Source organism: Spinacia oleracea, chromosome 6, assembly GCF_020520425.1.
Source record: "Spinacia oleracea cultivar Varoflay chromosome 6, BTI_SOV_V1, whole genome shotgun sequence".
Lineage (NCBI taxonomy): Eukaryota > Viridiplantae > Streptophyta > Magnoliopsida > Caryophyllales > Amaranthaceae > Spinacia > Spinacia oleracea.
Window position 1 is genome coordinate 122,641,811 of NC_079492.1, and position 16,136 is coordinate 122,657,946.

At 37.8% G+C, this 16,136-nt stretch overlaps 1 protein-coding gene across 1 annotated transcript; it reads left to right on the top strand.

Moving 5' to 3' along the window:
• Positions 1-14,495: 14,495 nt before the first annotated feature.
• On the top strand, positions 14,496-15,666 carry LOC110788848 (mannose/glucose-specific lectin). The gene is made up of 4 exons (XM_021993484.2): positions 14,496-14,653; positions 14,795-15,001; positions 15,111-15,374; positions 15,470-15,666. Exons 1-4 carry the CDS (start codon positions 14,633-14,635, stop codon positions 15,485-15,487), a joined length of 510 nt encoding a protein of 169 aa, XP_021849176.1. The 5' UTR covers positions 14,496-14,632; the 3' UTR covers positions 15,488-15,666.
• The last annotated feature ends 470 nt before the right edge of the window (positions 15,667-16,136 follow it).

Sequence of the window (16,136 nt, forward strand, 5' to 3'; positions counted from 1 at the left end):
AATTAAACGGGTTACGGGTTATAAATGGTTCTTATTAAGCGGGTTACGAGTTGTAAACGTTTCTGATTAAGCGCGTTACGGGTTAATGTTAGGTTATGATACATATGACAATTCATAAATCATGCGGAAAAACCATAAAGCCAGGAAAGCATATTATATTCACATAATCATTTAGCATAGTATTGATGCATACATGTTGTAGCGTGCCTTCCCTAGCTGCGCCCGAACCGAACAAGAACAAGTCTTTAGGACTCCAAATGTCGTCCCTCCGTAGATAGTCCACAGTATGTCCGGATCCGCCTCAAGTTAGACCAAATAGAATCGCCCTTAAGGTTGCTAGGATTTTCGGCTAGTGTTTGCAAGTGTATGGCTAATTTTATTTCAAAAACTTACCCTTTGAATACTTCAATCGTTCGTGCAAATAATGACCCTAGGCCCTTATTTATAGAGGTATGGAAAAGGAACTGGAATCCTATTAGGATACTAATTAGTTAAACTAGAATCCTAGTAGGACTCTAATTAATTAATATTTATCCTTTTTGGATTAGGAATTTAATCATCAAACAAATCCTATACAATTTAGGTTTCGTATGTGAACACAAACTCTATACGAGCATGACCTACGAGCGTGCAGGCCATGCCCGCGCACAGCCCACACGGCTGCTCGGCCCACGCGAGCCGCAAGCCCACGCGAGCAGCAGCACAGCTCGCAGCCCATTGCTGCGCGCGCTGTGCGCGCTGCCACGGCCTGCTGGGTCTGGCCTTGCGCTGGGCCTGGCGTGGCCTTGGCTGTTTGTGTGGCGCGCTTGGCTTGCTGGGCGATGGCCTGGCTTCGTGCTGGGCCTTCGTCCGGCAGGCCTCGTCCGATGCTTATTCGTACGATACGCTTCCGATTAAATTCCCGGTTCCGGAATTCATTTCCGATACGAACAATATTTAATATTTCCGATTCCGGAATTAATTTCCGTTTCGAACAAATATTTAATATTTCCGTTTCCGGAACTATTTTCCGATTCCGATAATATTTCCGATTCTGACAATATTTCCGTTTCCGGCAATATTTCCGATTCCGGCAATATTTCCATTTCCGATAATATTTTCCGATACGTACCATGTTTCCGTTTCCGGCAACATCTACGACTTGGATAATATTTATATTTCCGATACGATCCATATTTCCGTTTCTGGCAATATCATCGTTTCCGGAGTATTCATTTCTTGCTTGTGACGATCTCAGCTCCCACTGAAACTAAGATCCGTCGATTCCGAATATCCATAGATGGAGTATTTAATGTCATTAAATACTTGATCCGTTTACGTACTATTTGTGTGACCCTACGGGTTCAGTCAAGAGTAAGCTGTGGATTAATATCATTAATTCCACTTGAACTGAAGCGGCCTCTAGCTAGGCATTCAGCTCACTTGATCTCACTGAATTTATTAACTTGTTAATTAATACTGAACCGCACTTATTAGACTTAACATAGAATGCATACTTGGACCAAGGGCATTATTTCCTTCAGTCTCCCACTTGTCCTTAGGGACAAGTGTGCATTTCCTAATTCCTTTGTCACTCGATGCTTGCTCTTGAACATAAGGTAAAAGTTGTCATCCTTATTATGTCCAGAGGTGTTCCTCGGTTTCAGAGTTCAACTGATCAAATAAACAGATAATCATAGCCTATGATTCATCCGAGCACGGCCATGCATTTCACAGTTTCTAGCTCTCCGAGTGGCCTTGTACAACTTTTAAGCATCTCATCCCGATTTATGGGAGGACAATCCCAATCTTGCGATCTTGAGATTAGACTTTGTTTGATAGGTGATTACCTGAGCGTTGCCTTTATAGCCTCCTTTTACGGTGCGACGGTTGGTCAACGTCAAAGCAACCAGTTCTCAAACAAGTAATCTCAAATCAATCAGTTATTGAGGATTTAGTGTCTAATAAAATTAATGAAATTTACTTATGACAGATTCTCATCTCTTACAGTAAAGTTTCATAGGTCTTGTCCGATACTAGTCTTCCCAAAGTAAGTATATATGCAAATGATTATGACATTGCCATGTCCACATAGTTCAAGAAACAGAACTACTAGTCATCTTGCATTCTAATCGTCTAACGTTTTCTATGCGTCCAATTTTATAGAAAACTCCGACTAGGGACCATTTTGAACCTTTGACATTCAAGTTCACTTGATAGACATTTCTTAGTCACAGGACTGGTCCTGACAGTCTATCTTGAATATATCGTCAAATTGAAGGGACTCATCATTTAATAAACCACAAATTAAATGGAAAAATGAATTCTTTTCATTTATTGTGAATGATTAACCAATAATGTTTTATAAAGATTTAAACTCTAAAACTTTAAAACATTAAACAAGGATATCAAAGCCATTCTCCAATATGCTTGATTCCCATAGCTGCAGTGTGCGAGTTGTGCTTCGCCTGCGGCAGAGGTTTAGTCAATGGATCTGATATGTTGTCATCAGTTCCAATCTTGCTTATCTCGACTTCTTTTCTTTCAACGAACTCTCGTAGAAGGTGAAATCTACGAAGTACATGCTTGACTCTCTGGTGGTGTCTAGGCTCTTTTGCCTGTGCAATAGCTCCGTTATTGTCACAATACAGGGCTATTGGTCCTTTAATGGAGGGGACTACACCAAGTTCACCTATGAACTTCCTTAGCCATATAGCTTCCTTTGCTGCTTCATGTGCAGCAATGTACTCCGCTTCAGTTGTAGAATCCGCAATGGTGCTTTGCTTAGCACTTTTCCAGCTTACTGCTCCTCCGTTGAGGCAGAAGACAAACCCAGACTGTGATCTGAAATCATCTTTGTCGGTTTGGAAACTTGCGTCCGTATAGCCTTTAACAATTAATTCATCATCTCCACCATAGACCAGGAAGTCATCTTTGTGCCTTTTCAGGTACTTCAGAATGTTCTTGGCAGCAGTCCAATGCGCCTCTCCTGGGTCTGACTGGTATCTGCTCGTAGCACTGAGTGCGTACGCAACATCCGGGCGTGTACATATCATAGCATACATTATTGAACCAATCAATGATGCATATGGAATCCCATTCATTCGTCTACGCTCATCAAGTGTTTTTGGACACTGAGTCTTGCTTAGAGTCATTCCATGAGACATGGGTAGGTAGCCTCGCTTGGAGTCCGCCATCTTGAACCTATCAAGCACCTTATTGATATAAGTGCTTTGACTAAGTCCAATCATCCTTTTAGATCTATCTCTGTAAATCTTGATGCCCAATATGTACTGTGCTTCTCCTAGATCCTTCATCGAAAAACATTTCCCAAGCCAAATCTTGACGGAGTTCAACATAGGAATGTCATTTCCGATAAGTAATATGTCGTCGACATATAATACTAGGAAAGCAATTTTGCTCCCACTGACCTTCTTGTATACACAAGATTCGTCTGCGTTCTTGATGAAACCAAAGTCACTGACTGCTTCATCAAAACGTATATTCTAGCTCCTGGATGCCTGCTTCAATCCGTAGATTGATTTCTTTAGCTTGCATACCTTTTTAGCATTCTTTGGATCCTCAAAACCTTCAGGCTGTGTCATAAACACAGTTTCTGTTAAAACGCCGTTTAAGAAAGCAGTTTTGACATCTATCTGCCATATTTCGTAATCGTAATATGCAGCGATTGCTAACATTATCCGAATAGATTTTAGCATTGCAACTGGTGAAAAGGTTTCATCGTAATCCACGCCATGGACTTGCCTGTAACCTTTTGCAACCAATCTAGCTTTGAAAACTTCAAGTTTCCCATCCTTGTCCTTTTTCAGTTTGAAAACCCATTTGCTTCCAATGGCTTGGTAGCCATCTGGCAAATCGACCAAATCCCATACTTGGTTTTCAGACATGGAGTCTAATTCAGATTGCATGGCTTCTTTCCATTGCTTGGTGCTAGGGCTCGTCATAGCTTGTTTGTAAGTCGCAGGTTCATCACTTTCAAGTAATAGAACGTCATAGCTCTCGTTCGTCAAAATACCTAAGTACCTTTCCGGTTGAGATCTATATCTTTGCGATCTACGCGGGGTAACATTTCTAGATTGACCATGATTCTCACCAGATTCTTCTAAAGATCTCTGAGTTTCATCCTGAATGTCATCTTGAGCATTCTCTAGAGTTTGTTGTTCGACTCGAATTTCTTCGAGGTCTACTTTTCTCCCACTTGTCATTTTGGAAATGTGATCTTTCTCCAAAAAGACACCATCTCGAGCAACAAACACCTTGTTCTCAGATGTATTGTAGAAGTAATACCCCTTTGTTTCCTTTGGATATCCCACAAGGATACATTTGTCAGATTTTGGATGAAGTTTGTCTGAAATTAATCGTTTGACGTATAATTCACATCCCCAAATCTTAAGAAAAGACACTTTTGGAGGCTTTCCAAACCATAACTCATATGGAGTCTTTTCAACAGCTTTAGACGGAGCTCTATTTATAGTGAGTGCAGCTGTATTAAGTGCATGTCCCCAAAATTCTAATGGAAGTTCGGCCTGACCCATCATTGACCTGACCATGTCTAGCAAGGTTCTGTTCCTCCGTTCCGACACACCGTTCCATTGTGGTGTTCCAGGAGGAGTCAATTCTGATAGAATTCCACATTCTTTCAGATGGTCATCAAATTCATAGCTCAGATATTCACCGCATCTATCAGACCGCAGTGCTTTAATCTTTTTGCCTAATTGATTCTCTACTTCACTCTGAAATTCTTTGAATTTTTTTTTCAAAGGATTCAGACTTATGCTTCATTAGGTAGACATAACCATATCTACTGAAGTCATCAGTGAAAGTGATAAAGTAGCTGAAACCACCTCTAGCATTTGTACTCATTGGTCCACATACATCTGTATGGATTAAACCCAATAGTTCATTTGCTCTTTCTCCAACTTTAGAGAAAGGTTGCTTTGTCATTTTGCCAAGTAAACATGATTCGCATTTACCATAATCCTCTAAGTCAAATGGTTCTAGGATTCCTTCCTTTTGAAGTCTTTCTAAGCGTTTCAAGTTTATATGGCCTAATCGACAATGCCACAGATAGGTGAGATCTGAATCATCCTTTTTGGCCTTTTTGGTATTTATGTTATAAACTTGTTTGTCGTGATCTAATAAATAAAGTCCATTGACTAATCTAGCAGATCCATAAAACATCTCTTTAAATTAAAACGAACAACTATTGTCTTTTATTAAAAAGGAAAATCCCTTAGCATCTAAGCAAGAAACTGAAATGATGTTTTTAGTAAGACTTGGAACATGGAAACATTCTTCCAGTTCCAAAACTAGCCCGGAGGGCAACGACAAATAATAAGTTCCTACAGCTAATGCAGCAATCCGTGCTCCATTTCCCACTCGTAGGTCGACTTCACCCTTGCTTAACTTTCTACTTCTTCTTAGTCCCTGTGGATTGGAACATAAGTGTGAGCCACAACCCGTATCTAATACCCAAGAAGTTGAATTAGCAAGTATACAGTCTATAACGAAAATACCTGAAGATGGAACGACTGTTCCGTTCTTCTGATCTTCCTTTAGCTTTGGACATTCTCTTTTGTAATGGCCTATTCCATCACAATAAAGACAGCTTGATGTGGACTTGTCCTGCTTTGATTTAGCATTGCCCTTGGACTTTCCACTTTTCTTGAACGGTCTCCTTCTAGCCTTGAGTAAATCTTTGGCTTCACAGTCCAGTATTATTTCAGCCTTTCTGACAAGGTGAACAAATTCTGCAACTGTTTCTTCTCTTGGTTCACTTAGGTAAAGTTGCTTGAAGCGACCAAACCCACTGTGTAGTGAATTGAGCAAGATAGAGACTGCCATCCTTTCGCTTATTGGTGTTCCTAGTAGACTTAGGCGATCAAAGTATGAACGCATAAGATCCACATGGAACCTCAGTGGGACGCCTACCCTCTGTTTAGTGCGAAGGAGCTGAACATGTGTTTCTTGGACTTCCATCCTATAACACCTGTTGGGAGAACTAACCTTTAGACCAGACATTGATTCAATCAACTCATGGACGTTCAGGTCCCTGTCCTCCGTGCTTCCACGACAGATATCCCTCAGATTCTTGATGAGCGTAAAAGGTTCATAGGCTACAAACCTTCTAGCCCAATCATCAGGGATATTGTTCAGCATGAGACTCATAACCTTTTTGAGATCCGCATCCCAGGCGAAAAATCTCTCAGGGGTCATGTCTCTGGCATAGTAGCTTGGCATGGGATGTGATAGTACATACTCAAGTCCATTGAGTCTGACTATTTCAACTAGCTTAGCTTCCCATTCAAGAAAATTTGCCAGGTTCAGCTTGACCATAAGCTCAGAACCCATGATGATGTTTTGATTGTTGTTTGCCATAATTAAAACTACAATTGAAAAGAATAAACAAATAAATAACCATTCACAGTTTCTCTTAATAAACTTAAATTCTAGCATACATGCATAATTCAATGTTCATTAAGCATTTTATTCAAGTTATGTGTTCCGGCAGGTGTGAATAAAATGATTCCAAGATCCTAAAATCATTGAAGAACTAAGCACAGTTTGTCGACTTAATCCTAAAACATCTTAGGTAAGCAAAAGCCTTTTTCTAATAGTCTAGAAACTATTCTTGGTTGATAGGTACGTCTAAGAACTTATTAGGTAAACCTATCGATTTTGCCACGACATAAAAGGACTCCTTACTTATATCGTTGAGTTTCACCAAAACTAACATGTACTCACAATTATTTGTGTACCTTGCCCCTTTAGGACCAATAAGTAACACCTCGCTGAGCGAAAACTATTACTAGATTGATGTAAAGGATATCCAAGCAAGTGTATATTTTGGCAAGTGTAAAGGCTCTTACTATGTTGGTTAGATTTTAAGTGAACTAAAATCCTTAATTATGCAACATAATCAAGCTTTGATCTCATGCATTTTAAGACATATTTAAAGCAATAAATAACTTAAAACATGCATAAGATAAATGTGATCTAGTATGGCCCGACTTCATCTTGAAGCTTCAACTTCAAAGTCCGTCTTGAAAATCTCCGTGGGAGGCACCATTTTCTTCAAATAGAATAAGCTATAATTAAAACTAATTACAACTATTTGATGGTACGCAGACCATATTTGAATTAAAAAACAACTTTGGTACTTTAGACCAATTACATTCAAATTAATGGTACGCAGACCATATTTTCTATCCTATTTGGGCCATACTAGTCACTTCATAACCTGCAAAACAGTACATATACAATATATACCATTCACCCATTCATTATCATGAATGGCCCACATAGCTGGTTAGTAACACACATTATGCATCACATAAACATTTGCAGCAATTAATCAAGGGCACCAATAATCTACAAATTATTCAGTCCTTATTAATTCTAATCAAGTTGTTTTATTCTTAAGGATTTGTAGACCTAATCAAGAGTTTATGACTAAAAATGCTCCCACTTAAACCAATAAATTCATATGCTTTACTAATTTTAAACATAAAAATGTATTTCTAGTCTAACCGGAAACATACAAATTTAATTAAAATTTAAAGCTCATATAAATTTATAATTGAATCCAAAAAGTTTAATTTAATTTCAGTCGTATTTAAATTAATTCATGATTTTAATTTTAGTAAAATAATTAGAATAAATAAAATTTATTATAATAACAATATTCAAAATTAAAATCCAAGAAAATAATTTAAATTATTAATTTTAAAATTAATTAAAATTACGTAAACTGAAAATTTCAAATTAAAATTTCAAAACGATCTAATCGCAGCGCAACAATCCCACGCAACGCACGCCCATGGGCTACACGCATACAGCCATTGCTGGCCATGTGCCCGCAGCCCATGCGCTGCGTCGCATTGCTGCTGCTCACCATCGCAAGGCATCAATCGAACACGCGAGCTAATGCTCGCTGCGCGCGCCAGCGCTCGCTGCACGCGAGCCATCGCTCGCTGCGCTCGCTTGCCAGCGCTCGATCCATGCGAGCCATCGCTCGCTGCGCGCCTGCCTTTCCCGCACGCGAGCTTGCGGTCATCGCACGAGGCAGCAGTATGCGAGCTGACGCTCGCTGCGCGCGAGCCATCGACGCTGTGCGTAGCGCTCGTGGCACGCGAGCTTGCGCTCGCTGCGCGCGAGGCTCCGCATGCTTGCGCGAGGCAGTGTGCGCTGTGGCGCAGCACGCTTGCTGCCCACACGCTACTGCTCGTGCCTTGCTCTCGCCCCTGCCCATACGCCCATTGCTCACAGCCTACGACACAAGGCAGAGCTGCTGCCTTGTGCTCGTGCACCATGCCCTTGCTCGCTGCATTCGTACCGCATGGGCGACGAGTTCCCTTGCTCGTCGTCGCACGCCCGCACTATACAACACCCATTAATGGTAACACGTAGCGTCCATTGCTTTGTGCGTGCAAGTTATATGAGCGAATCGCATAAAAATTAAAAATTTATATTCACAATTAATGACAAATTAATAAATAATATTAATTTCATAATTTTAGGGCGAAAAATCGAAAATTTATTATTTAATTGATTTCCGATTAACATGGATTCAAGTCTAGGTCATAAAAAATTTAAAATTTAACATAAATTTACAATTTTTATGGTGGTTTTTAATCTTAGGTCTCTAATTAAATTATAAATAATTATGAAAATCAAATTAATCATAATTACAAATTAGATTGCATAATTAACAAGGCTAGGCATTCAAACTTGTTAAACATATACAGTAGGTCAATCAAAAATTCAAGATTTATCAACAAGATTCGCAAATATTTAATTTAACATCTTAAATTTACGAAATTTTGCATTCGAAAAACTAAAACCTCCGAAAAGTCATAGTTAGGCTTCGAATTTGAGAATTCTGGGTTCGGCCGAAAATTACTATTTTTGTCAAAATTTTAGAATGCCTTTTACATGCGGAATTGACACAAAAATCACTCGATTTGGATGAGTAACGAAGAAAACTGCCGAAAAACTGCGTACGTATAATTAAATAAACGCAATTTGCAATTAATTAACAATTACGAAAATTAATCACCCCTTTTAATTCTTGCAAATTTGTAATATTTAACCATGTTTATGCAATTTAGATTATGAAAATAATAAGAGGCTTGTGATACCACTGTTAGGTTATGATACATATGACAATTCATAAATCATGCGGAAAAACCATAAAGCCAGGAAAGCATATTATATTCACATAATCATTTAGCATAGTATTGATGCATACATGTTGTAGCGTGCCTTCCCTAGCTGCGCCCGAACCGAACAAGAACAAGTCTTTAGGACTCCAAATGTCGTCCCTCCGTAGATAGTCCACAGTACGTCCGGATCCGCCTCAAGTTAGACCAACTAGAATCGCCCTTAAGGTTGCTAGGATTTTCGGCTAGTGTTTGCAAGTGTATGGCTAATTTTATTTCAAAAACTTACCCTTTGAATACTTCAATCGTTCGTGCAAATAATGACCCTAGGCCCTTATTTATAGAGGTATGGAAAAGGAACTGGAATCCTATTAGGATACTAATTAGTTAAACTAGAATCCTAGTAGGACTCTAATTAATTAATATTTATCCTTTTTGGATTAGGAATTTAATCATCAAACAAATCCTATACAATTTAGGTTTCGTATGTGAACACAAGCTCTACACGAGCATGACCTACGAGCGTGCAGGCCATGCCCGCGCACAGCCCACATGGCTTCTCGGCTCACGCGAGCCGCAAGCCCACGCGAGCAGCAGCACAGCTCGCAGCCCATTGCTGCGCGCGCTGTGCGCGCTGCCACGGCCTGCTGGGCCTGGCCTTGCGCTGGGCCTGGCGTGGCCTTGGCTGTTTGTGTGGCGCGCTTGGCTTGCTGGGCGATGGCCTGGCTTCGTGCTGGGCCTTCGTCCGGCAGGCCTCGTCCGATGCTTATTCGTACGATACGCTTCCGATTAAATTCCCGGTTCCGGAATTCATTTCCGATACAAACAATATTTAATATTTCCGATTCCGGAATTAATTTCCGTTTCGAACAAATATTTAATATTTCCGTTTCCGGAACTATTTTCCGATTCCGATAATATTTCCGATTCTGACAATATTTCCGTTTCCGGCAATATTTCCGATTCCGGCAATATTTCCATTTCCGATAATATTTTCCGATACGTACCATGTTTCCGTTTCCGGAAACATCTACGACTTGGATAATATTTATTTCCGATACGATCCATATTTCCGTTTCTGGCAATATCATCGTTTCCGGAGTATTCATTTCTTGCTTGTGACGATCTCAGCTCCCACTGAAACCAAGATCCGTCGATTGCGAATATCCATAGATGGAGTATTTAATGTCATTAAATACTTGATCCGTTTACTTACTATTTGTGTGACCCTACGGGTTCAGTCAAGAGTAAGCTGTGGATTAATATCATTAATTCCACTTGAACTGAAGCGGCCTCTAGCTAGGCATTCAGCTCACTTGATCTCACTGAATTTATTAATTTGTTAATTAATACTGAACCGCACTTATTAGACTTAACATAGAATGCATACTTGGACGAAGGGCATTATTTCCTTCAGTTAAAACAGTTCGGATTATAAAATCTTTTTCCTCGGGGTAACCTGGTTTTGATTGAAACGGATTGGGTCATTAACGGGTTTTAGATCCATTAGGTTTGAGTTGAAACGGATCGGGTTGCTGCAGAACAACTTTGTTATCGGGTTTCAGATCCTAATGGGGTTAATATTTTATGGTCGGTTCAGGTTGGATATAATCGGATTGGGTCTTGGGTTCCAGCTCGCGGGTTAATAACAATTTGGGTTCTAAACGATCTGACCAACCCAGCGGGTCTAACGGTTCAGGTTGAGAATTGATATCTCTAAGCTCATAGGATGATAACTTATTTTATACCTACCATGAAATTATGGGTGATGCGTGAAAAGAAATAAAAAAAATGTACGTATTTTTCTATGTTTCATTTCTAAATTAATTTAAGTTTGCACTTAAAGTTAAAATATATAAACCGTGCATCGCACGGGTCCTACACTAGTTACTCCTAAAATTTACCCAAGTAGGATCGAGATCCTACGGATTATATAGTCAACAATATGTAGCAAACTAAAGAAACTGGATACAGATAATTATTTAAACAAAGAAAATATGGAAATTCCTTAACTAAAATGTAAACTAACTTATTTATATTCAACTTAGTATAAGTAATCGATCAAAAATATATTCATAGAACTTCACACCTTATAAATTAAACAATCAAATTACACATAAACATATAAACAACGGTTTTTTCATGAAATGCCCCTGAGGTTTCACAAAATTCACCAAATACCCCTGCGTGTTTTAAAATACATAGTATACCCCTATTTAAACTTAAAGTGCACCAAATACCCCTAGACTTAACGACCGTTAGTCCTCCGTTAGTGTTACTTTACCTATATACACTTACTCACCCATTATTCTACATTTAACTTTTTTTTTTTAGTTTTTTTCTCTCTCCTCCCCTCTCTGCTGTTCGACCCATCTCCCACCATTTCTCTCTTCTTCTTCTTCTTCTCCTTCTTCTTTTTTCTTAATGATTTCAACAGAAAAAAACTTGCCCAATTCTTCTGAGATTTTGCACTATCTTCCTCATATCATCATAACTCTGTTTCTCCCAAAACCCAGTGCACTATCTTCCTCATATCATCATCATCGTCGATCATCATCATCATGAACCTAGAAACTCTATTTTCTCCTTAAACCAAGAAATTTTGTGGGAGAGTAATTTTTACCATTTAAATTCAATCTGTTACATAATTTCGTTCAAATTTGGCTGGATTTCGTTCAAATTTGTTGAATTTTGAGTCGATTTTGTTAGCCAAACCCTTGATTTCGAATTTGGGGGTTTACGTTTGTGATTTGTTTAATGTAATTGGGCATGTATAATTGATGTTAAACACATATATATACTCATTTTTCTTTCCATATAAAAGAAGCAAGCAGCGATTTCATAAGCAGAACCTTAGTGCCGTGGAAGTGGTACCATGTTCGGTCTTATTTTAGGTGACGCGAGCCAAATATTCAGTGCTGTGGAAGTTTTGTTTGGTATGTCCCTTTTCCAAGATCTTCTGTGGTAGACTCAGCAATTTTGCGCGGTTGTGATTTGTTGCAGATACTGCATTTGCGAAAACAACTTCATTTCCTTGTGGCTGATGTCTGTGCTTCTTCGACATAATACGATAACTACTGGTGCCTCTTTTTAAGTTTTTGCTTGATATGTATGAACATGTTATTATCACAGGGATCAACACGGAGGGAAAATTCTGTGGGGATTTAGAGAGATCATGGAAATTGAAAAACCACATCATTTGTCAAATTAATAATCATTCTCTGTCATTACTGATAGTTGGCTTTTACATAAACTCAGAGTTGTAAATTCCTCTTGACACATAGTACAAAACAATTTTGGTGAATTGATAGGATCATTAGAACACAAAATTTTGATAGGATCATTAGCAGAACCTTAGTAGATAGGTTGGCTTTTGGTAGGATCATTAGAACACAAAATTTTGATGAATTTTGGTCAATTGAAAATAGTTCATAGCTTGATTTCAATGTTAGGATGATGTTTGCAGTTGGCATGGCAACACCCAATCTGATGATCTCTGGTTTTGTCGTTTTATTATGGCCATCTGATCTTGGTGCTTATAATGTACTTCATGCGTATTTAGATTTTGGTGTAAACACAAAATTAATGATAGCATACGCAGCTAGAATTAAATTCTGCAATTTAAAAGCATTTTGGGTATTTGGTGCAAATAAGTTTAATAATAGGTGTATATTGTGCAATAAGTTTATAATTAAGTGTACTTGGTGAATTATAAATATGACTTAACGGAGGACTAACGGAAAGTCATAATAGGGGTATTTGGTGAACAATACGAGAAAAACAGGAGTAGACTATGTATTTTGAAACACGCAGGGGTATTTGATGAATTTCGTGAAACCCCAGGGGCATTTCATGAAAAAACCGTATAAACAATTAGTACCATTTCAAGAAAATATTTATTTCATAAAAATCAACTAACGTCCATAAAGTTATAAAGTACAATACCGTTAATATAATAATTCCTATGGTGCATGTACTTCAAACTAGCTAAATTCGATAGTGTAAAATTGAAAAGATATACCTAGCAGGCTAGCAAAGTAAATTAACAACATAATTTTAATACATTACTTTATTAGAATATGACATTTTGTGTTAGACCGTCTAACAACTTTTTAATATAACTATCTAACATCGTTAAATAAACATTATAAACCAGAAACATAGCCATCCTTAGCTTGGTTTATTAATTTCATAAATACTCCATTTTATATTATTACCAGTATAATGTACATAATCAAACAATGTATTGGCCTAGTGGAAAGCATTCCACCTTCCCACCAAAAGGTTGGAGTACGTTTCAATCCCCACTACTCCACTAGGGCAATTTAGGGAAGGTTCCCCTTACCACCCCACTCTCAAAGTGTCTAGCCCATTAACCCAGGTCTGGTGGTTGATCCGTGGGGGATCCCAACCTAATAGGGCATTTCATCTTACCTTCACAACATAAAAATTATAATGTACAGAGTAATTGTCTTTACAAATCTACCTAATTTAGTATTTTATTAGCTTCCTAATTTTATAGAACCATGTATATTAAATTAGTACGGGTTCATACTAGTATAATATGTAAAATGTACTCCGTAGTACGGAGCATGGACAACAACGAATAACTAAGCTACATGACTTGTAATATCATTTCAGTCGATGACCAATCTACATATTTCCTACATTTTTTTTCTTACTTAATTTCATCATTTGCAATTTTCCACTTTTCACACGCTCGATCTCTTCTATCAACTTTCGTGTTTTATACATTATAAGTCATGTAGTTTTGTAAGACCTTGTTTAATTTATCTTGATATATTATCAAAATACCAATTTTTTATAATTTCACTAACGTATATAGAGATATTTATGGCCAAATATTTGAATTAACAAGCGTGAAACATCAAAAATTGACAAACAAAAAAAAACATAAGAAATATAAATTAATTACATACTACGTACTAGCTATCACTGTAAAATTTACCCAAGTAGGATAGAGATCCTACAGATTATGAACCATGATCCATGATCCATGATCCATGATCCTACTTATAATTCGATTCAATGACACAATTTTGAATGGTAAATCGTAAGATCCAGATCCAAAATAACTAAAACGTGGTACTGTGCGTACCATGAACGCAACAAATAACTACATAACACAACTTTTTTTGTTTTTTACTTACAGAATAACACAACTTGTAGTGGAGAACATTTCCTTATATCTATCTAGCAGAATAAATCATGCAAAATATATCTCATTTTCATGACTCACTTGCATGAATGTATACTAATTCTTAACCATCTAATCGAATAACAAAATAAATGGCCAGCGTGATGAATTAACGGACCACTCGAATATGTTCTTGGTGATCCAAGTATGTGTATAAATAGACATCCTCAACCAAATAACATCACCACAAACTTCCTACTACTATCTAATTAGTAATTTCCAAGTTCATCAGTCTACTTCACTAAGCAACAAAATGGCTCAACAAGTCGCCCAGGTTCGAACTTACTTATTTTACGCGCTATTATTTCTCTTTCTTAATGTATATGTAGTACAATTTAATTTATTCATCCACTCCTAATAGTACGTCTAAATATATGCATAGTGTTATTAACTTTGCTTTTATCTCGACTCACAGAAGCATATGGTTGAACAATACGGACCTTATGGTTCTCAATGTCCCGAAAACTACAGCTTTAAACTTCAAGAAGGTGAAACCATCAAGGAAGTCATCATAAGGCATGGCTTCATTGTTGATGCTATTGGCTTCGTTGTAGCCAAGCCTTGTGGAGGTACCTACAAAAAGATGTTTGGTGGCAGCAGTTGTCATGCCAAGGAGTCAAAGGTTAGTTGCTATGGCTGATCGAGCACATATAAATGTTCACATGTGATACTTAATTCCCTGTTTAGATTTTGATCCTCTAATGTTTTTCCCTTGCTGTTCATTTACTTAGATTGTACTCAAGTGTGGTGAAAAGATAACCCAAATTTCTGGCACCTACGGAAACTACAAGTACCAGAACAATCAATGCACCATTGCTACATTGAAGATCCACACCAACTTATGCCCATCTGGTCATGGACCATATGGACAAGGAAAGGGAGTCGATTGCCCACGAGCTTTTGCATCGCCATGCCCAATTGACGGCCCTGTTGTTGGAGTGTTCGGAAGGCACAACAACTACCTTGAGTCTGTTGGAATTTTCGTCCAGAAGAAGGTATAAAATGTTATTACAAAAATTTGAAATATATTTGGTTTAAGAAAATTAATATGCACTCTTTTAATTTGTTTTCTTGTGAAATTATTGATCAGGATTGCCCATGCGCTTAAGCTCTCAGCACACAATATGAAGTTGTTATGTGAATTTTCTTTGTTTTCAATAAGCCACTATATCTTCTAAGTACAAAGTGGCCTCTCAAGAGTGATATGTACTAATAATCATTATCTTGAGTGATTGTTGTATCGTTTTTCGTTTAACTAGGCTATAATATATTTATATGTCTGATCTAGCTTGTTGTCTTTTCATCACGAAGTATTGCTTATGTTATTTTGTCCTCTGCATTGGCGTTAACATTGGTTAATGCATAAATTTAACCAAAAGAAAAACAGTAACAATGCCAACGAGGTATAAATTAATAAATCTTGACACAAAACCTTTGTTATCATTAAAATTAGAAAAAATGTAATTAAAAAGTAATTTAACTTTTGGCCGTTTTTCTAAATAGTATCGCATATGATCGATTAATTCAGAAATAATCCAAGCTTTAGGGGTACTTTCCCTACATAACTCACCTTACTTACGACCTGAATAGCAGGTCAATTATTTTTTTTAAAAAAAAAATTATACATGCCACATGTCGCTTTCTAGGTGGTCCATGTTATTAAATTATTAAAGAAAAAAACCATTTCCCCCTCTCTAAAATGGCCCCATCCCCCTCACTCCACCAACAATTTTAGAAAATTTAACTTCACCTTCAAC

Excerpts from the sequence above, each read along its gene's own strand:
- LOC110788848 (XM_021993484.2), top strand. The coding sequence starts at position 14,633 with ATGGCTCAACAAGTCGCCCAG. Across the intron at positions 14,654-14,794 it reads TGGCTCAACAAGTCGCCCAG|AAGCATATGGTTGAACAATA; the intron begins GTTCGAACTTAC and ends CTCGACTCACAG. Across the intron at positions 15,002-15,110 it reads GTCATGCCAAGGAGTCAAAG|ATTGTACTCAAGTGTGGTGA; the intron begins GTTAGTTGCTAT and ends TCATTTACTTAG.